Source organism: Rhinolophus sinicus, chromosome 11 (assembly GCF_057876585.1).
Source record: "Rhinolophus sinicus isolate RSI-liver-muscle chromosome 11, RSI-T2T, whole genome shotgun sequence".
In the NCBI taxonomy this organism is placed as follows: Eukaryota; Metazoa; Chordata; class Mammalia; order Chiroptera; family Rhinolophidae; genus Rhinolophus; species Rhinolophus sinicus.
Window position 1 is genome coordinate 773,585 of NC_142511.1, and position 21,969 is coordinate 795,553.

The window sequence follows — 21,969 nt, forward strand, 5'->3', positions numbered from 1 at the left end:
GCGGAGGGGACCCCTTCCAGGGGAGGAGGACCTCGGGGTGTCAGGGATCTGGTCGGATGCCGTTTCCGCTGGACCACTCAGCTGGCAGAGAAAGACTCAAAGTGTGTGTGTGCGTGTGTGTTTGGGGGCCCATCTCCTGCCCAAACCAGGCTTGTTTCTGCACACTTGTTTGCTGAGTGCAAGTCCGCCGAAGATTGCACTTCCAGTTGTGGACTCTGACATGAACGTGAGTCAGCAGGAAGGGCCTCTCGCCGTGAGCGCCCTGAGTGAGCACAGCGCCCTGAGGCAGGCAGGGCCTCCTGTGCCCACTGCAGCCCGGCCAGCACACAGGCACCGGCAGCCACACCACACCGCCTGTCGCTGCTCTGCCGGACCCGTCCCTTCTCCTCATCCTCCCACAGCTTCCTGCAGGGCAGGCCTGGCCCTGCTCCCGTGCAGGGGCTGAGACCATCGCTGACTTTCAGGGGGGCAGGCGCTTCCTCTCTGTCCCATCACAGGCTCAGCGTGACCATCCCTGTGGGAAACCTGTGACTTTTCGTCTCTACCTCACACTGTCTCTTGCTTTTGGGTCTGGGAAGATGGACTGTCTGGGGAGATGACCACCTGCCCAGTCAGATGTGTCCTGCTTTGTACACCAGCTTATTCCCGAAAAGCTGAGAATAAACTGGGTTTAGGTACTTGGAGCCAGGCTTTGAATGCACTGGAAGGCTTTGCTACTCCAAGGAACCAGCCCTGGGCCCTTTCGTAAAATGATAACTTGTTCTGTGATAATAAACTTATTCTGTGATAATATTCTGTAATAACTTATTCTGTAATAACTTGTTCTGTAAGTTATTCTGCTTTCCATGTAATCAGAGCGGGGGTGCTGGCGCTGCTTCTCCCCGACATTGCAGGACTTGGCGAGCAGATAGCACACCTTTGCATAGGGAGTGTCACCCTAAGTGTGCTTGTGGAGACTGGCCACTCGCGGCCCAGCACGGCAGGCGTGTGCAGAGCTCCGTAACGTGGACAAACTTTTCAGTTGCGAGTTTGGCAAGTTCAGGCATTTCCTCTAGTTCTGCTTCAGAAAAAAGACGGTTTTTGCTAATATTCAGACTTGCGGGAAAAGAGTCTCCTGTCTATAAGTTCTGGTCACTCCAGAGGGGCTTGGGAGGGGTGGAGGTGCTGGAACTTTCCATTTTGTTAGGGCAGATGCCCCGAGGACGGCCGGGTCCACCTGCTTTCCACGCGATCACAGAGTGGGGGCTGCTGTTTCTCGGCATTGATGCAGCTGCCACAGCTCCACTCAGTAGGGGTTTCTCTTTGTACCCAGATCTCTCTCTTCTCAATATCTATCTATCTGTCTGTCTGTCTGTCTATCTATCTATCTATCTATCTATCTATCTATCTATCTATCTATCTATCTATCTATCTATCTATCTATCATCTCTATCTATCTATCTATCTAACCTGCTCCGGCTCAGTTCCCATACCGATAAAAACCAGCCTCGTTGAGCTCCTGTGAATATTCCCTGAGGCCGTCCTTGGCACGTGTGAGACATTCCCGGTGCAGTCAGAGGGCTCTGGGTCTGTGAGCCGCTGCCCACCCTCATTTTAAGCAGATGAAGCAGAGGTCACCACTGGTTTTGGAGGTTCACAGCTGAAACCAGTACCAGTTTGCGAAAGGAAATCCAGGCAGCAGTTGCTGAGACCTAGTGAGTTGTGCTTAGTCAGGGAAAAGCCGTTTCTGAGCGTCTTCTTTGTAGCAGATGTAAAGTTCTCCCTGGGAGCTCAGAACGAGCCGTTCCGGAGTGAGTGAGGACGCGGATGACTTCACAGCCGTGTACGGAGAGTCTCATGCAGGCAGATGCAGGGTGTGTCTGGGGGAAGGGGACGCGGCGTAGACTTTCCTTGTAGAGGGACCTGCTGGGAAGGCTGTGGGGACGAGAAAGTTCGGGCCAGGAGCCCGAGGAGGGGCCATGAGAGGGGCCTGCGGGGCCCCCGGGAGAGGGTGTGAGCCGAGGCGGCTGCCCGAAGGCTGAGCGGGAGCTGGGCCCTGTGTGGACGGCGTCCTGGACGGCGGTCATGGGCTGGACCACAGCCCAGGCCAGTCTCCGTGGGCCTGCGTGCTCCTCTCCCGGTGTGTGGTCTGCGGGCTCATTCACGGGCACAGGGTGCCTGCCGCCGCCGTGACTGCGCCCAGTGAGGCACACGTTCTGCCGCCTCCCGACCAGCACTGCGAAGCCACGCCACTCACCCTCGTGTGGTCTGTGCAGCGCCTGCCCGGCCCCCCCGCCGTCTTTTGCGTTTGCTAGGGTTGTCTCACCCTTTTCAGGCAGAAACATCTGATTTGATTGTATATGATTTTATACGAATTTTATGAATATATGATTTTATTTTTACCACTTTGAGTGGGTCAGAGTTCTGCTACCTAGAAAACATCACCGAAAGCTTCCGTTTCCTCTAAGAGGTGTCTTAGCGATGCCACCCTCTTACTGCCTCCATCCCCCTGCTGCCGCTGGAACCTTCCCCGTCCTGGACGCACCTGGCCACGTACTGGTTTCTCCATGAAGCCTTCTCTGATCACCCCGGCCCAAAGGGGTTTCGTCTCCGCTTAGAATTTTGTGCTGCGTATTATTTGTAACTGCAGAGCCAATGTTTGGTTGATTATTTGTGTTTCTTAGAAGAAACTTCTTTTTTTTTGAGTAAACTTTTCATTCTAAAACACTTTGCTATTTAGAGAGTCATTGCAAAGACTAGAACATAGGATTCCTGTTTACGCCACGCTCAGGGCCCCCTCACTGCCGTCCCGCATTTATTAGTCTGTACGCTTGTCACAAAGGCCCAGTACTGACAGTTGTTAGTAACCAGCGCCCATACTTGATTCTGGTTTCCCCAGTCTTCACCGACTGTCTTCCTTCTGTCCCAGGACCCACCCAGAGTGGCACGTAGTGGTCACATCTCCTCAGGCTGCCTTCGCTGTGACACTTTCCCAGACTTTCTTGTCTTTGGCGACCGTGGCAGTTCCCAGATGACTCATCAGGCATTTTGTAGACGGTCCCTCAGTTGGGATATGTGATGTTTTTCTCCTGATGAGACTGGGGCATGGGCTCTGGGGACGGAGACCACAGGCGCTAAGTGCCATTGTCATCACAGCCACACTGTCTTGGACTTAGGCAAAGCTCATGTCGACCTTGGCACCTGGCTGCGGTGGCGTGTGTCGGTTCCTGCACCGAAAGTTATTTCCTCCATTTGCGGGCTGTGCGCTTTGGAAGACAGGGTCTGTGTGGCCTTCATACTTCAGGGGTGGGGACTGTCCCAGCTCTTGGGGAGCAGAGTGTCCACACAAATTATTAGACTTGTTCTGCACAGGGAACTTGTCACTTCTCCCCATTTGTTTGTTCAGTCACTATTTATATTAACATGGACTTGTAGATATTTGTTTTACACGTTGGGCTATAACCCAATACTACCTTGTTTTTTTGTTTGTTTGTTTTGTTTTTTCTCAAATTGTTCCACTTTGGCCACTGGGACTCTGTCAGTTGGCTCCCATGTCCCTTTGACGCACCCCCATCATTTTTTTGTGCATATACTTCCCCAATTTCTGGCATGAAAATATTCTGCAGGCTCATCCTGTGTGTTTCCTGACCGGGTCCCAGAAGCAGCCGTTTCTCCAAGGAGCCCAGTTCCTTGGATCGGAGATGGTGATAGAGACCAAGGGCTGGGTACCAGGTGTGCTCGCTGCTGCGAGGTGTCGCTGCTTCTGGCCCCAGGTGATGCAGCGAGGAGACATGTGTGCAGGTCTACCCGTGGGTGTCCACATATCTGTAAACATTCCTAGTGCAGCCACTTGTGTCTCCAGGAAGCTAACGTGAGTTCATACTGACGTCTCAGGTCTGATCCATCACCGCGTGGGTCTCTGTGGGAAACTCAGAGACACAGAGTCCCGGGTACCACTCCTGGCTCGTACCTCAGGGTAAATGCACTGCCCACCTTCTGAGAGGCCAACACATTCACGTCATTGAGTGTTTTTCTTGGTTTCATGTTGCAATCAATATCAAAACTATGAAAACACTGAAATGAGAGTTTTTCTGTGTCACTATTCACAGTTAGGGTAAGTATGAATCTCAGTAAAACTTTGTCACCTGCCTATACTTATACTTTTGCTAATGAGAAATCCATGCATGTGTGCTCTCAGTTTGAACTTTCTCATGTCACGTTGAGTGTCCCGTCAGCCCTCAAAGTCTGTGACTCAAGTCCTAAGTGTGGGCTCAAGCACTGTGACAATGGACGGCAGCGGTGCCTCGTGCCACAAGTGTCGGCCTCACTCACCTGCTTTCCTTCTCTTGTTTCTCGCCCTTGCGGTGGCTGCAGGCTCCAGGTCTGACGCACCTGCTGAGATGCTCCTGCTCCCCGGAGTGGCCCTGCTGCTGCGACTGCTGCTGCCTGCCTTCAGTCCGGCACACGCTCAGGTTAACCCAGGTAACATGGCGCCGCTCAGCCACACACACAGGCCAGCTGAGGTCAAGGCCATTAGAGGTCAAGGCCATTGGAGGTCAAGGCCAGCTGAGGTCAAGGCCGTTGGAGGTCAAGGCCAGCTGAGGTCAAGGCCAGCCAAGGTCAAGGCCATTGGAGGTCAAGGCCATCAGAGGTCAACACTAGCCGAGGTCAAGGTCATCAGGGCTCCTGGGAAACACCCTGCCAGGGGGCACAGTGATCATCTTTTCCTTCCCTTTCACCTCCCTGGGGAAACATGCTGTAGCAGGAACAGAAACAAGTATTCTCCCATACAACATACTGATTCTTGGCAAGTGTCATCTGATCCCAAGTAGGTGGAGGGTGAGTACACTTTTTAAAAACGGGGGTGGGCGAAGCAGCCATTCACTTCCGCCCCTTCTGAAACAGGAGGAGAGAGGTTTCAGACGCCTTGGAGAATGCCTGCACACGGCTTTCCAGTGTTTCTGGCTGGCTCGGGCCTGTATGTTACCTTGTGTCATGTTGGGCTTTGGGGATCCCGGTCTTGTGGGGTCTCAGGCCAACGCTCTTTCCTACAGGGTGCAGCCACGCTCCAAAAGAAATGTGTTAGGAGGAGTGTTTTTTAGTCTCCCCATATTTTTTATGACAGATATTTTTTAGCTTCACAGTGACGTATACAGTTCTACCACTTGATCTATTTCCATAATAAGGCCGCTTGACAACCTGTGCAGAGACGGACACGGTCTGGGCCGTCTCCCCTCGGCTCACCCACACGGCAGCCGGTACCGGCTCAGCAGGGTTGGCCTTGGTTCCGAGGGCGGGCAGCATGGGTGTGCGTTAGTCGGAATTGACAGGTGCGAGGGCACGTGCAGAAACGCGTGTGTGACAAGCCAGTGCTTGAGTCATGTTCGCTGAGGTCTATCACAGGGCCAAGCCCAGAGGCGGAGTGGGAGGGCACAAAGAATTACATGGGGAAAGGTGAAGGATTGAGGTCACGGCATCCATTTTGCCGCCAGTATGAGTACAGGGAAACACAAGAGCGTACATGCTCCGTTGGAGAACCTTACAAACCGAGCGCGTCCATCTGAGCAGTATCCAGCCTGAGAAACAAGTCGCCCAGCTGGCAGAGCCACCCCACACTCACCCCACGGTAGCCGTGCCCGGCTCTCTAACAACACAGAGAGCTCTGGCTGGTTTTCTACACCATGTAAATGGAATCATATGAGTAAGCCCTCCTTTACGTCTGGCTTCTTTCGTTCAAGGTTTAGTTTATGAGGCCACCACCGGGCTGCATGCAGCTGGCGGTGTTCTCCCTGTGGTACCATCTTGCTTTGAGGTTTAATAAACCCAGCGCCCTTACTGTCTTGTGACAGCTCCCATCTGAGCGTGGCGCAGTGTCTGAGTTGCCCTCTGCTCTCCTCTTACTCAGTGAAGTCTGCTTGTGTCCTACTACACTGAGTGTTGTCCCGCTCTGGTCTCAAGGGACAGTCCCTGTGAGTGCGTTTGGGATGGGAGGGGCTGGGTGCTTGGCGCACTCCTGCAGACCGGTGTGACATGAGGACATTTATGTGACTGCACCGAAACAGCTGGCCTCTGTGTTAGAGAGCACTCGCGGCTGGAGCCCCGGAGCCCGAGACGAGCTGTTCGAAGAGAGCGAGCAATTTTCTCCCCCCGCCCCATTCACAGCGGTAACTGTTTCTAATGGCTCATTCTGCCAGCGAAAAAGAAACACAGACCTTGACCTGCACTGATATTTGTAGGAACACTGGACAGTTGAAGTTTGTTGAAGGAATATTGCTTCTCTTTGCCATTTCTTACATTTTACCAAGTTAAGCTAACGACAAGCAGTGGGGCGTTGCCGTCAGTGAGTCCAGTCACAGATCTGGGGGCTCGTGCAGTCTTAGGGCTCGTACTCTGCTGAACACACAGTAGGCATGTGATAGTGCTGGGGATTACAGGCGTGTAATCAGTGTGCGTTTCTACAGCAGGCGTGTAATCAGTGTGCGTTTCTACAGCAGGCGTGTAATCAGTGTGCGTTTCTACAGCAGGTGTGTAATCAGTGTGCGTTTCTACAGCAGGCGTGTAATAAGTGCATGTTGATTTAAGGGTGACTTTTCAGGAGTTTGTATTGGTGTCTACTGTAAGATTTGAAGGTAACAGAATAAATTCTGGGCCAGTTAGTTTTCCTCACAGTTTGGCCACATGGTACAAACAGATGGGATATTGGACTGAAGTCAGAAGAACTGGGTTAAAAACAAATATAGAGCCAGTTGTTCAAAATTTGGGAGGCCAGGAGCCTTGTGGGTTTCTGGATAGAAGGACGTGTAGAGGTCGCCTGATGAGCCCGGTCACCTCGCCCAGGGCTCTGAGCACGCGCCCACCGCGAGATGAGTGACATGTGTGACCAGCGCGGGTAGCTGGCGCCTCCCTGCTGACCTGGCCTGTGGCGACTGCTTGTGCTGGGAAAGGGGGGACACTCGTACCCCCGCAGCCGCCCAGCCGTTTAGGGCCCACAGCACAGAGCCGGCAGGGCTGGGTTACCCGTTTCCATTCTCACCCTCCCACTCCCCCCAGAAGCAGGCAGCTTGTTAGCAGTTCAGAGCCCTGGGGTGGGGGAGGTCCTTCAGTGTCTAGAATGCTGCCCTATGAAAGGAGGGACAGGGACGTTAGGGTGTGGGATTCGGAGCGGAGTTGTTCTCCGACAGCCTGCAGGCGTGTTTCAGGCTCATCAGTGTGGATCATTCGTTCCGGCATCGATCCTCCGTCCCCGTGAGCTCTCAGGGTCTGGGCACCCAGCCCATTCGTGTACAGGGGCCTCAGCGATGGCTAAGGAAGGCCTCGCCCCCATTTTACACATAAAGAAACCGGGTGTCACAGGGGGACTGCTTTTTCTGTGACCACATGTCTAGCTGAGGGGAAAGCAGGGACCCACGCGGCCTGTCATCCCACCTCAGGGAGCAGTTTGAGGAAGCAGCAACCTCTCTGCCAATCACGTAGAGCCTCACGGTTTCCTTTCTGTGACTTCCAGTGTCCGTGTCTGGGCAGGGACAGCTCACTGGGGTTTGAGGGGCAGCCTGGCGCTGAGGAGCAGTGACAATCGGATGGCGGGTCATTTACAGCCAGGCGTGGCCCCTGAGCACTCGGCACTCAGGCTGTGGCCAGAGCCCTCAGGACCCCGTCACCCTCGCACAGAAGCTGCAGCCCTGGAGACGCTCCAGTCCCCTCCCCACCCCATGTCCCACCAAAGCTGGCACATGTCACCACACCTATACACACCTCCAAACTGCAAAACCAATTTTCTTTCCCTGGGTTTTCACCATTCCTGTTCCCAGAGATGTGATGAGAGGGTTTATGTGGCTCAGCTGTTAATGAATGTGTATCAGGGCGTGTGTGTGAGTGTGTGTGCACGTGTGTGCGTGAGTGTGCACGTGTGTGTGAGTGTGCATGTGTGTGTGTGAGTGTGCACATGTGTGCTGTGTATGAGTCTGTGTGTAAGTATGTGTGTATGTGTGTGTGAGTGTGTGTGTGCCATTGGTATGGCCTGTGCAGGGAGGTAAAAGGCTGGGAGAGACCTCCTGGTTGAATTTCTCTTACGTGAGCAATGCTAGACGCTGCCCAGGTTGGCTCTTTCTTGCTTATGTGTTTGTTTGTCGAGTCTGTTCAGAGGGTGGCCTCTGGTGTCCTTCCTGCCAGTAAAAGGATCTCTCTCTGGGGACAACAGAAACTCCTGTGACCCCTGAGCTCCTTGGTTGTGCCAAATAGGGAAGAGGAGACCACACAGTTCAAGGAACAGCACCAGCTAACACTCACGGAGCCCTTCACGCGTTCCTGGGCCATTTGGAGAGGTGTCAGCACATTTAATCTTCAGACTGATCTTACGGCGTCTTATTCCAGCTTCACAGAGGAGATACTGAGGCCCCAAAACATCAGGTGACTCCATGCAGGTCACAGACGCAGCTAAGGGACAGAGCAGGTGTGAGCACCTCTGTGCACTTGGCTGCCTCCTAGGGTCACGAGGTCAAGTCCCAGTGTCGTGCTTGTGGCGATGCTGAAGGCAGGACGGAGCTGGGGATGGAGGGTCAGGGGAGCGGGGGGAAGGAGAACGCTGAGCTTACGAAAAGTCACAGAGGCGCAAATAGGAAAACAAAAGTACAGGGTGCTTGTCAGTGAGGTCACAGACAAAGGGGACCTTAGGATGGCACCAAAACCAGGAACCACACAATTTAGGGTCCTCAGTACGTGACTAGTTCTCTGTGGTCAAAGCTTTGTTTTCACCCTGTGACAGCAAAACGCTAGGCACGTCCTGCCCCCCAGATGCAGGTTCCGGGGTTTTTTTTGGTGTTTTTTTTTTTAGATTCTTTATTTTATTTTGAAATTTTTAATAAATTTATACCCCCTTCAGCCATTTCTCCCATCCCACAACTCCCACCTCCAGCACCCATCAGTCTGTTCTCTGTATCTACAAGTTTGTTTTTCTTTTTTTTCCAGATTCCAATATGAGTGACAGCATATGGTATTTGTCTTTCTCTGACTTTTCACACTCAGCATAATGTCCTGTAGGATCGTCCATGTTGTTGCAAATGGGAAGATTTAAGTCTTTTTTATGGCCAAGTAATACTCCATTGTACAAATGTACCACATCTTCTTTATTCATTCGTCCGTCAGCGGACACTTAGGTTGCTTCCATGTCGTGGCTGTTGTGAATAACACTGCAGTGAACATGGGGGTGCAGATATCTTTTTAAATTAGTGTTTTCATTTTCTTTGGGTAAATACCCAGCAGTGGAATTGCTGGGTCATAAGGTAGTTCTGTATTTAATGTTTTGAGGAACCTCCGTAGTGTTTTCCACAGAGGCTGCACCAATTTACGTCCCCACCAGCAGTGCACAAGGGTTCCCTTTCTCCACACCCTCACCAGCACTTGTCATCTCTTGTCTTTTTGATAATAGCCACTCTGACAGGTGTGAGGCGACATCTCACTGTGGGTTTGCTTTCTGCTTCCCTGATGGCTAGTGACGGTGAGGACCTTTCCTAGTACCTGCTGGCCAGCTGTGTGTCCTCTTCGGAGAAATGTCTGTTCAGATTCCTGGCCCATTTTTAAATCACTTGTTGGTTGTTTTGCTGTTGAGCTGTATGGGTTCTTCAGATATTTGGATATTAGCCCCTTATCAGATAGATGGTTTGCAAACACCTCCCTGTCTGCAGGCTGCCTTTCCATTTTTTGATGGTTTCCTTTGCTGGGCAGAGATTTGTTTGATGTGGCCCCACTTGTTGATTTTTGATTTTGTTGCTTTTGCTTTTGGTGTCAGATCCAGAAAATCATCACCAAGGTTGATGCCAAGGCCCTTACTGCCTGTTTTCTTCCAGTTTTAGCTCTAATCTTCAAGTCTTTCATCCTTTCTGAGTTCTTTTTTGTGGTTGCTGTAAGATAAGAGTCGAGATCCGTCCTCTCGCATTAGCCTGTCCAGTTTTACCAGCACCATTTATTGAAGTGACTGCCCTCTCCTCATTGTAAATTCTTTCTCCTTTATGGTGAGTTAATTGGCTGTGTGTGTGTGTGTATTTCTGGGCTCTCAATTCTGCTCCACTGGTTTGTGTCTATTTTATGCCAATGCCACACTGTTTAGATGCCTACAGATTTGTAATGTGATTTGAAACCAGGGAGCACGGTGCCTCCAGCTTTGTTCTTCTTTCTCAAGATTGCTGTGGCTATTTGGGGTGTTTTTTGTTTTGTTTTTTTGCGGTTCCAAACAAATTTTAGGATTTTTTGCTCTATTTCTTGAAAAATGCCATTGGAGTTCTGTCCGGGATTGTACTGATTCTGTAAATGGCTTTGGGTAGCTGCACATTTAAACAATATTGATTCTCCTAGTCCATGGACACCCAATGTCATCCCATTTATTTGTGTCTTTAATTTCTCTCATCAATGTCTTGTAGTTTTCAATATACAGGTCTTTTACCTCCTTGGTTAAATTTATTTCTGGATAGTTTAATTCTTTTTTGCAATTGTAAACGGGATTGTTTTCTTTATTTCTCTCTCTGATAGTTCATTGTCAGTGTAGAGAAATCAACAGTTCTTGTGTATTGATTTTGTACCGTATAGCCAGGATGCAGGTGCCTTTTGCTGTCATATTTCAACAAATCTGGGGCCAGAACATTCTAAGCAGTAGACAGGCAATAAAGCTCCCTAGGCCTCTGTTCAGATTATTCCCCAACCGGGTTCTTCCCGACCCCGAGGCCTGACTACACGCAGTGTGGAGAGCGTGTGCTGCCAGCAGAGCGTGACGACAGGTGGTACAGTGACCACACGTCAGCATGGACAGAGATCCAGTTCCCGCTCCGTCGCAATGGGCTTTGTGACTTGAGGTAAATCTCTGCACCTCACTTTACTCACTTATAAAATGGGGAGAATAAATCTCCACTTCACGGGGTTCCTGTAGGGGGACCAGCTGAGACAATGAAAGTCAGTGGGCTTTGGAAAGTTATATGCAAATATCGAGGGTTTGGATTTCTTATTTTTGGAGGAGAAGAAAGTTAAAATAACCCAAACACCGTAAAACAATGGTTTCTGTCAAGCAGAGGATGGAGGAGGAAAGAGAAAAAGAGTTCATTCGTGACCATTGTGGTCCCTTGTGGTCTCCGAGAGAGACTCGAATTACCTTTGGGGACTGAGGGCTTCTAACAACCTTGGACTCTGGCCATCCTGACTGCAAGGGGACAGGCCGAGCAGATCTACAGCCGAGTCTTTTTCTGGGGAGAATCGTATGATTGTTGACTTAGCTTTTGGTCTCAGCCAGCAGACCTCTGAGAAGCATGGATGTGGCAAGATAGGCCTCCCAGAAGTTTCTGTGGTTTGGACGCCTACACAGTCAGGTCAAAGTTATGACATTTAAAATAGTGAGGTTTTCAGGGCTTAGTAGGAGGTGGTGGGCTGTTAAAAGTACACGACCTTTGTGTCCTGCTATGACCTCGTCCGTGGCCTCCTATGCTGTGTGGTGACCTCTTGGGCACTCATGGCAACACCTGTTGCTGTGCTCGGCTCACTAGGCAATCGGCAAGTGTGGGAGGAATAAGCAGAAGGCGGGTGCAAGGGTTCAGGAGCTCCTGTTCCCCTGTATTTTCTGTGAAAAAGGGTCAGAATTAGGCCATGGGGGACACGATCTCACCAAGATGGTAGGAAGCTGAGAAGGAACCCCTAAGAATGGCATCCCTTTACATATTGGGGATCCAGGTGCAGAGTGAGAGAACCAGAAGGAGGATGAAGGCAGGTGGGGGGCACCAGCATGCACCCCCTGGCCTCCGACAGCGGCCGCGCAGCGGACTGTGTCCCTTCCTACATTGGGGTCCCCAGGCAGCAGCATGGTAATAAATATGGAAAATGGGCTTATTTCCCCAATTCGCGTAAACCTCTGACTTGGCATTTCAGGGGAGTTCAGATCAGCGTGTGGGTGCTGACCTGCGGCCAAGGCGTGAGGTCTGCCGGCAGGTGTATCGCTAGGCGCAAGCATTGTTGCCCGAGAAATGCTCAGCCTGCAGGGGCGCCGGCCTGTGGGAAGCACCCACCTGGGAGCTGTCGTGCTAAAGGGTCTGCTGGCTGCCGGTGGTTAGACCAGACTTAGGGCTTTTAGAGCTTTTACTACCTGGGAGCTTGTTCGGTGATGGAGACCTCCAGGCCGCTGCTGCCGCAGTGACAGTGACAGCGGCCTACTCGTGACAGCTGGAGCCCCATGTGGGTCTGGTTTCTAGCTGTGTTTCACCCCTGATTTCTCTGATGGGAATGAATCTGCATTGTCCCTTTGAAATGCTAAGAGTAAGAATTTACGCACATTTGGATAAATTTAGGCACATTTCCCCTTATTTAAGCCACTAAAATGCCTGTCTGTAGATGGAACTGCTTGGCTCACTTACCTGGGAAGCTAGTTGGTCTTTTTTAAAAAAGATGTGTTTGGATTTTCGACTTTCCAAAGTGGCTGTGACCCCAAATCCAGACTGGCCGACAGCTACAGCAGTCGCACCTGCCTTTACCTGGCCGAGGAGAATGTCTTCACTCTGGGTTCTTGGTAGGGGGTGAGCTTGGGTTTTTGGTCGTTCGGTGCTTTTTGGAAACCCTGTGTGCTCTGGGGCCTCCCTCCCCAGTGGGCCCTGACTCTCTGTCTCGTCTGGCTCAAACACTCAGCTCAGTTTTCACTGGGCGTCTCCTCAGGTGTTTCTGTTGCCCATCTACACAACCGACGGCTAACAAACGTGCTGTGCTGAGACAGGAGTGCTGTCTCTAGAGGGGAGGTCCGCGTCTCCTGGCCTGGGGACTCTGTCCTGTAGGGACCCTCTGCAAAGCCGGAGTCAGCCTATTGCCTCTGCCCCAAACTGACGAATGGCTGGACGCGGCTCAGAAGTTCTGCCAGCTCTTCCATCCCGCCTGCAAACAGAAGTAAAAGTTGCCTGGTCTTTGTGGCCATGGTAACTCACGCTAAGTGATCATACTTTACTTTTCACTTGGCGGGCGGGACTCAGAGCCCAACCTGAGGCCCATCGCTAGCAGAGCAAATAGAATCAAAGGCAGAATACTTTCAATTTTAACCTTAGCTCCAGCTTGTCTTATTGTCCCCACTTTCTTTCCCCTTAACCCGCTTTCCTTCCTCCCTCCCTTCCCTCCCTCCGTCCCTCCCTCCCTCCCTTCCTTTCTTTTTTTCTTTCTTTCATATACAACTTTGGAAGCCAACTCCGATCTTCTTTGTAGAATGGGTCAGAGTAAGAATAACTACAAAGGAAATAAGACGTCACTTTATTAATGTTGCTGTTACTCTTAAGTATTACAGTTGACATATGTGAACTCGGATTGCCTTAGAGCAGCCCTGTAAACAAGCTGTCACCACTGCACCGAGAGGCTGAAAGCTTGGATAATCTTTCCAAAGCCACGGAGCCTCAGGACTGCTTAGGAGTGAGCGAGTGACACCCCCTTTCCTGGATGTCAGTGACTCAGCCCCATCACACCATGTTAAATCTCTACAACAACCTGCTTACTGAAGATGAGGAAGGTGGGGTTCAGAGAGCTCTGGTGACCTGTCCTGGAGTCCCACCATTTGGGAGTGCTTCAGCACAGAGCTGTGTGGTTCCAGACGTGTCCCTGTCATCTCAGCTCCCAACCTTCACGGCTGCTCAGCCGTCTCCAGCTTCCATCCATGTTGGAAGACAGAACGTAAGGTTTTTAAGGTTTTAGGGGGAGCCTGCCTGGACTTTGTGGGCATGTTGTCGGCCCTCCGCCCCCTCGGGGCCCTGACACCCCTTTTCTGCAGCTCTGCAGTTATTGTCTCTGAGGAGTATTTGGGGCTTGTAGGAAAACTGGAATTCTACAGGGCAGTTCCCAAGGGGATTTCAACTTGGGCAAAAGAGGCTTTGGCCACACAGCCTCTTTGTACCTGGGGGAACCCCCATAACCCTCCTTGGGCCAGCAGGTCCCGTTATGCAGAGATCTCCCTGAGCAGGGAACCAGGGTGACAGCCTGCAAGGGGGGCCTTGTGGGGGTACGGCTCCCAGTTTCAGCTTCTTTCATTGGACCCCCTTGTCCTTTCTGGATTGGGAAGAGCTGGATTCTGGTAGCTGGCATTGGAGAAGGGAGCCAAGACCTGAGTTCCGATACATGAGTCGGCTGTATGTCCTTGGGTAACTCACTCCCCTTTCTCCGCCGCATGGGTTCTGACGTTTAACATGGGCCGCTGCAGGGCTGTGTCTCCTCGTGGCCCTGAGGTCTTAGGAGCGGGTGTTCCCAGACCAGGGACTGTCATGGGTCCCCTCTCACTCAGCCTTGTCTTCCCTGTGCCCAGAGAGCTCAGGTGTCACCCTGCCTCGGGCCTCACATGTTCTCCTGGAAGCTGCCTGTGGGACCCTCGCTGACAGTGTGGCCTGGAGCTGGCAGCCAGGCAGTGAGCTGCATGGGACAAGCAGCGCTTGCAGGCTCTCTACCTTGGCTGCGTCCTGTGAACGCGGCTCTCGGGAAGCTGAGCTGGTGGCAGCTGCTGGTCCCAGGCGCCTGCCAGGCAGAGGCAGCCGGCCCGGTACTTTTCCACTCTGGGAATCTGGAAGCGGGAGTTGGCTGTCTGTCCAGGGGGTTGGTGGGGAGTGGGGGCGTCAGGAAACCACCCAGTTCCCGCAGCGTGTCCTGTGTCCCCAGCTAATCCTGACTTGTCGTGCTTCCTGGTATTTCATGCAGTGGTGTCTGCAGTCAGGCTGATGGCGCTGAGGACAGGTGACGGGGGCTGGGGGGCGAGGTGGCTGGCACACAGGACTTGGCACTGCGCCTTGGCTGTTGGCTGGGATCCCTTCCACAGAAGGAGTTTACCCCAAATAGGCGTGTTCAGGAGGAAAACCACCCTGGCACTGCTCAGAAGTGCCACACTGGGCACCCGGTGCCAAGGCTTGTCCTGGTGCCAAAGACCCACCAGGAGGAAAGGCCATCCAAGATCAGCTCGGCCGCTTCCTGGTGCTCTGCCCCAGGCCCCTGGGGGCTGCTCTGCTGGGTGTCGTTCTCCCTGCCTTATTGCTCCAGCTGGACGTCCCACTATAGTGGTATTTTTCACTGAGGTATAGTTGACATGTATATTAGTTTCATGTGTGCAACATGATGATTCTGTGTCTGTTGTGAAATGGTCATCACAATAAGTCTAACTAACGTCCATCACCATATGTAGTTAGAAAAACATTTTCTTGTGGTGAGAACTTTTAAGATCTATTCTCTTAGCGACTTTCAAATATGCAGGATGGTATTAAGTCTCCGTGCTGCTCATTCCATCCCCAGGACTCGTTCATTTTATAACTAGAAGTTGGGGCCTTCTCACTTCCCGCCCCCGCCCCTTACTCCCATCCCCCAACCCCTGCCTCCGGCAACCACCAACCTGTTCTCTGTATCTATGAGCTTCTTTATTTATTTTTAGATAACCCACATATGTGAGATGATACGGTGTTTGTGTTTCTCAGTCTGACTTACTTCACTTGGCGTAATTCCCTCTAGGTCCATCTATGTTGGTGCAGATGGTAAGACTTCATTCTTTTCTATGGCGAGTAATACTCCACTGTATACATGACCCACATCTTCTTTATCCAGTTGTCTGTTGATGGGCACTTAGGTTGCTTCCATATCTTGGCTATGGCGAATAACGCTGCAGTGAACACGGGGGTGCATATCTTTTTGTTTTCTTTGAATAAATACCCAGAAGTGGAATTGCTGGGTCATAAGGTAGTTCTATTTTTAATGTTTTGAGGCACCTCCATCCTGTTTCTCATAGTGGCTGCACCATTTTACATTCCCACCGACGGGGCATAAGGTTCCCTTTCTCCACGTCCTCGCTAATATTTGTTATTTCTTGTCTTTGTTTTATAACAGCCATTCTAACAGGTGCAAGGTGATGTCCCATTGTGGTTTTGATTTGCATTTCCCGGATGACTCGTGACGTTTAACATTTTTTCATCTGTATGTTTTCTTTGGAAAGAAGTTAGTTGATGTATAGTTGAAATCGCCAACTATAATTGTAGATTTGTCCATTGTCCCTTATAATCATTTGATTTTTTGCTTCGTTGGTTGTGAAGCTCTGTTATTAGGGCATAAATATTTAGGACTGTCATGTGTTCTTAACTAACTTCTTTATCGTTATGAGACACCATTTGTATTCCTTGTCTTGAAATGTTTTGTGTCTGGTATTAATATAACCACTCCATCTTTCTTTTGATTAAGTTTTCATGGATATCCTTTTCTACCCTTTCAGTTGTAACTTATCTGTGTTTTTATATTTAAAGTGTATTTCTTGTAGGTAATATATAGTTTAACTTTTTAAACTATATAGTTTTTAAAATCCAATATGACAATCTCTACTTTGTATTAGGTTGGTGCAAAAGTAATTGCGGTTTAAAAGGTTAAAAAATGCAATTACTTTTGCACCAACCTAATAATTAGGGATTTAGACCATTTATTTATTAATGGGAGTATTTATATGGTTAATTTTAAATCTGTATTCTTGGTATTCATTTTCTGTTTATCCTATGTTCTCTGTTTCCTTTCTTATGCCTTCTTTTCAATTAATTGATTTTCTTTTTATGAATTTGTTTGATCTCTTCTTGACTCATTAGTTATGTCTTTTTAAAAACATTGTTTTACTGCTTGCTTGGGGTTTGTATCATACATCTTTAACTAAACAAAGCCTATGTTGGCGGGTTCTTACATCCCTCCACAGAGGAGAAGAAGCTTTCAGCAGGATAACTTCCGCTTTTCTCCTTTAAGCCTCTGTGCTACTGTTGTCATGCGTTTTACTTTTGTAAGTGTTGTAAACCCCACAATATGTCAGTTTTCTTTAAATAGTCAATTACGACTTAAAGAGATATAAGTAACATGAAAAACCACCTTATCTATTCCCTATGTAATCACCGGTGTGAAGGGGAAGTTAGCTGTCACCTCTATCTCGGCCCTCTCTTCATAATGTGTCCCTTTTCTCTGGCTGGTTTTAAATTTTTCTCTTTGTCACCTATTTTAAGCAATTGAATTATGATATGCTGTAGGATAGTTTTCTTCGTGTTTCTTGTGCTTTAGGTCGTAGAGCTTCTTGGATTTAAAATTTTCATGAAATTTGAAAACATTTCCATCATATTTTATTCAAATAATTTTCTGTCTTCCTTCCACCTCTTCTTCGAGGAATCCGTTTACATATATACCAGGAGGTTTGAAATGATTCCACATCTTACTGATGTTCTATTTTTTGTGTGTTGATTGATTGATTTTCTGTCTTGTTTCATGTATCATACCTCTTTAATAGTTTCTGTTCCTGTCTTTAAGTTCACAAATCTTTCCTTCAGTGTGTAATCTGCCTTTAATCCCATCCAGTGTGTTTTATTTTATCTCTCACATTCTAGTTTCATTTCTGGAAATTTGATTTACATATTTCCTATGTTGTCTATGGCTCTCCTATTTTTGAACACGTGCGATACAGTTATCACTGTTTGAATGTTCTTCTTCTCCAATTCTAGCTTCTATGTTAGCTCTGAATCAGTTTCAACTGACTGATTTTTTTTCTCATTATAGGTTCTATTTCTCTGCTTCCTTACATGCCTGTTTTTTTTTTTAATTGCATGGGACATTATTATGCTAAAAAATATTTATTGTTTATCTGAAATTTAAGTTTAGCTGGGAATCCTGTATTTTATCTGGCAACTCTGTGTCCTGAGAGATCTCATCCCCTTGCCTTTTCCATACTCTCCTCTTTGTCTCCTCAACTCAGGGAATGTTCCCACCTCTGCCTGAGTCCCCACTCATCCTGCTGCAGCCTGGACACCCCAGCAGGACGCTGGTACAGGTGTCGGCCTCATCTGTTTTGTTTCCCTTCTCTGAAGGCCCGTTGTTCTTTGTTGTCTGATATTCATTATATTGAAACCCAATCTTTCATATGCTTTGTTCATTTTTTTTTTTTTGGTTGTTTCACCCAGGAGGGTAAATTTGGTCCTGACTACTCTGCCTTGGGTGGGAGTGGAGGTGCCTTTCCGGAGGTGACTGTTTATAGCCAGGGGCAGAAACGTGGTGCAGATGGGGCCAAAGCTGTATGTTCAACACCTTCGTAGCAGAGCCTGTTGGTTTTGCTCCATAATTTCATGAAATCAGAATGTTCTGGATCACAAGGAGTATCTGGTGATAATCACTGCTGTTGGGAAACTGGTTAGAACAGCACACCTGCCAGTGAGTGAATGGGGACGGCCCATGGGGTTATCACCAAACGGAAGGAAAAATCAACTCCATACGTTATGTCACGGTGCTTGGCAGAGTTTGGACCAAAAGGTAGGTTTGGCTAAGGGTCAGCACTGGGACGGTTGAGTGGTAATAAGTTTGGAGGCGGGGCCAGGAAGAAGAGGCTGAGCGAGGCATGGTGACCAAGCTGGGGCCAGAGAGGGACTTAGGAAGATTTGAGTCGTCTTTTCCATGTCCAGTAATAAATTGCGTTCTTCCTGTGGTTCTCTGGAAATAAAAATAAAGGATTTCCTCTCTTTGGCTTCTCTTGGTCCAGACATATGCCGCTACCCTCTGGGCATGTCAGGAGGCCACATTCCAGATGAGGACATCACAGCTTCCAGTCAGTGGTCAGAATCCACAGCTGCCAAATATGGAAGGTGAGGATGGATGCCCAAGACAGCCTGAGTTCTGCCTGGGACAGATTTCCTGGACACAGACCCTGACTCGGTGCTTGGCGGGGGCTTGGTGGGGGCTGGCACACGAGGGCCTGTCCTGCTCTGTCTGTTCTCAGGGAGCAGGCTCAGGCCTTGGCATCGTGCGCTGCTCAGGCCACCCCTCCTGCCCACAGGCCCCAGAGCCACAGCACAGCCGTGGGTTCTCGGACATGCAGGGGGCCTGCTTTCCCTTCACAGGAGCTGCTGCAGGAAGCTGGGGGGTGGGTGGGGTGGTGAACGTTAGCTAGGACACTGGCAGTTAGAGCCCCATTCCCCTTCTCATGGGGGTCTGTGAGACGTCACCACTCAGGGTGCAAGCTCAGGACCTCAGACACAGCGAGGCCACCAGCAGGCTCTTCCCTCTGTCACGGCACTCACAGAGGGGCCAGCTCTCCACAGCCCGGGGGGTGGGCTTCTTCAGTGCGGTGTGACATCAGGGTCCTGGAAAGCGATAAGCTCCTTTGTCAGAAAGGACTCTGCTCTTAGGGCTAATCCTCCTCCTGGAAGCGAATCCTTTTGGTGCAAAGTACTGCTTTCTGTGAAAATGGAGTCACCCATAAGAAAACCTGTGAAACCTTCTCCATAAATTCTGTCTCAGTGTGTGAAGGATGACAGCGGTGGTTGGGGGGATGGGAGTGAGTAGGTGACATCTGTGAGCAAAGGCTCACTCACTGCAGGACAAGGAACGTGGTGAGACGTTCCCCAAACAAACCTTATACTGAGTTCACAACTCTGCTCACTGGTTGCTCAGCCTGGAGGGAATAATATGAAACCAGATTATTTACTGTTTCTCTGACACACTCTGCTTACCGCTCACTCCCAGCGTGGGTTTCCACAGCTTGCTGCTGGCCGCCATGCCCATCCTTCTGGTTCACATTCCTCTGTGTTACGTAACCCACATGCGAGGCTCACGATCCCTCCCTCCCCCTCCTATTACTTGATATCCACGCGGGAGTGCCCACCTCCTGTGCTGAGACCGACGGAGGGGTGGCAAAGTGATGGCAAAGCGATGCGGTGGGGCGTGGCGGGGGAACAGTCTCAGAGCGCGGGACCTCCCTGAGACCTCTCCACCAGGATGGGCACTCGGGCTCCATGGGCACGGAGGCCTCAGGCTCCCTGGCAGGGGTTGTCTTTCTGGGACTCGTGGCTCCACAGGGAGAGGGGCCTGACCCCAGTGGGTACTGTGGTGGCAGCCAGATGGGGGGTGGACTCCCGAAATCCCTGTGGACTGGATCCCAGCCCACTCCCTCCCCAGGAGAGGGCTGTGGTTTCATGGTTCCTCCCTCTCCCCCAACCCTCCTGTCCCAAGGCTGGACTCGGAGGAAGGGGATGGAGCCTGGTGTCCCAAGATCCCCGTGGAGCCAGGTGACCTGAAGGAGTTCCTGCAGATCGACTTGCACACGCTCCACTTCATCACCCTGGTGGGGACCCAGGGCCGCCACGCGGGAGGCCATGGCATTGAGTTCGCGCCCATGTACAAGATCACGTACAGTCGGGACGGCACGCGCTGGATCTCCTGGCGGAACCGGCACGGGAGACAGGTAGGAGGGCGAGAGGTCTGTGAAGAGGAAACGCACAGGTTGTAGGCCGCTGTGCCCACAGACCTGGCCGCCCGTCAGTGTGTGGCCCAGGCCGGGGAGGGCGGACAGAGAGGAGTGCCAAGGCCGCCGAGAAAGCTGAGTGCTACGTTCAGATACGCTCTGCCCCTTGAGTGGAAAGAGAGGTCCCATCATGCGGGATGACTTGGGGGTGAAGGGGAGTCAGCATAACTTCGTAGCATCGCCCACTCTTTCCCTTCTCTCTCCTCAGGTGCTGGATGGGAACAGTAACCCCTATGACATTTTCCTCAAGGACCTGGAGCCGCCCATCGTGGCCAGATTTGTCCGCTTCATCCCGGTCACCGACCACTCCATGAATGTGTGCATGAGGGTGGAGCTTTACGGCTGCGTCTGGCTGGGTAGGTCTCTAGGGGGAGCTGTGGCCACGGGAAATGAAGGCGGTAAACCAGAGAGGGTGGGGTCGAAGCTTAAGAAAGGACAAGGCTTCCTCCCCGTGGGGCGTGGTGGCCCATGCCTGGGGGTGTGTGCCAGGGCCTCGCTGACTGTCCCTGCGGCCCTCTCCCAGCCGTGCTCCCGTGTGCCCTGACTGAGTCCTGGCGGACACTCTGGGAGCCTGGGCCGGCTTCCTGGGTGGGTGGCCTGAGCAGCAGGTGTGCCTGAGCAAGGCGCTGACCAGCCTGTTTCCTCGGGCAGATGGCCTGGTGTCGTATAGTGCTCCCGCCGGACAGCAGTTTGTGCTCCCCGGGGGCTCCGTCATTTACCTGAACGATTCTGTCTACGATGGAGCTGTTGGGTACAGGTAAGTTCTGCGGAGCGTTGGCCATCAGAATGGGCCAGTGGCCACTAGAAGAGAACCATGTCTTATGAGGGCTTGGGGGCACTGTCGTCAACCAGCCAGCCAGTGTTGTCTGAGACCTGAGCATCGAGAGAGAATTGAGAGGAATAAAACACACAGTCTGTTTGCCAGGAGCGCAGAGCCTGGTTTGGGACGATGGAGCTGTCCCAGGAGAAACAGAGCACGGGCTGAATTTCATGGTGGGACTCTTTAGACGCTTAAAACAGGACATAGGGTCTGACACAAATGGCAGCCAGCTTATGGGGTCACAAAGGGCCACAGGAGTTGAAGTTACGAGTGTAATAAATGTCACAGATCAAGACATTCAGGACGAGTGAGCCCCATGAATGTAAATGCTTTAGAAATTGTGACGAGAAGGAGACTCTTGGGGGACAAGGCGGTTTCCAGGTTGAGCTGGTATTTGGAGCACAGACGCAGGTTCCGAGGACAGTAGAGGGGACAGCAGGGCCAGTGGAGGCGACGGCGCAGCAGTCAGGTCCAGGGGGGTTGGTGGGGGGGAGAGCTGTCCCCGCCTGTCTCACTTTGCTCCAAGCCTTGCCACTCTCCCTCTGCCCGCCATGGACACTCTTCTCTCTCTTAGCTCTGTCTTTGTCTGCAAAGATTGAGCTTGGCAGAGAGGTCAGACCATGGCAAGGCCTGAGAGAGAGGGGAGAGAGAGAGAGAGAGAGAGAGAGAGAGAGAGAGAGAGAGAGAGAGAGAGAGGTTGGTGAGCCTCAGGAAGAGGAGTGTGGCGTTACAGTCCGTCCCCTGGCTCAGGCGTGAAGAACTGCTGCCCCACACGTCACACCTGGCTCAATTCCTGGCAATTCCTTTCTGCTACTTGGTCACTGCTCCTCCCCCAGTCACTTCCGCTGTCTTGGTATCGTTTCACTCAGCCCCATCCGGCACATGCTCAAGGCCCAGA

The 21,969-nt window shown here is 51.1% G+C and overlaps 1 protein-coding gene across 4 annotated transcripts in view; it reads left to right on the plus strand.

The window, feature by feature from the left end:
- DDR2 (discoidin domain receptor tyrosine kinase 2) overlaps positions 1 to 21,969 on the plus strand; it is a 99,362-nt gene that overhangs the window by 50,974 nt on the left and 26,419 nt on the right. For all 4 annotated transcript variants that reach the window (XM_088801539.1, XM_074322055.2, XM_074322056.2 and 1 more), the window contains 5 exons: positions 4,354 to 4,461; positions 18,491 to 18,593; positions 19,960 to 20,191; positions 20,460 to 20,607; positions 20,903 to 21,008. In XM_088801539.1, the coding sequence (XP_088657665.1) occupies positions 4,380 to 4,461; positions 18,491 to 18,593; positions 19,960 to 20,191; positions 20,460 to 20,607; positions 20,903 to 21,008 (671 nt within the window). In that variant the 5' untranslated portion in view covers positions 4,354 to 4,379. The remainder of the gene's footprint in view (positions 1 to 4,353; positions 4,462 to 18,490; positions 18,594 to 19,959; positions 20,192 to 20,459; positions 20,608 to 20,902; positions 21,009 to 21,969) is intronic.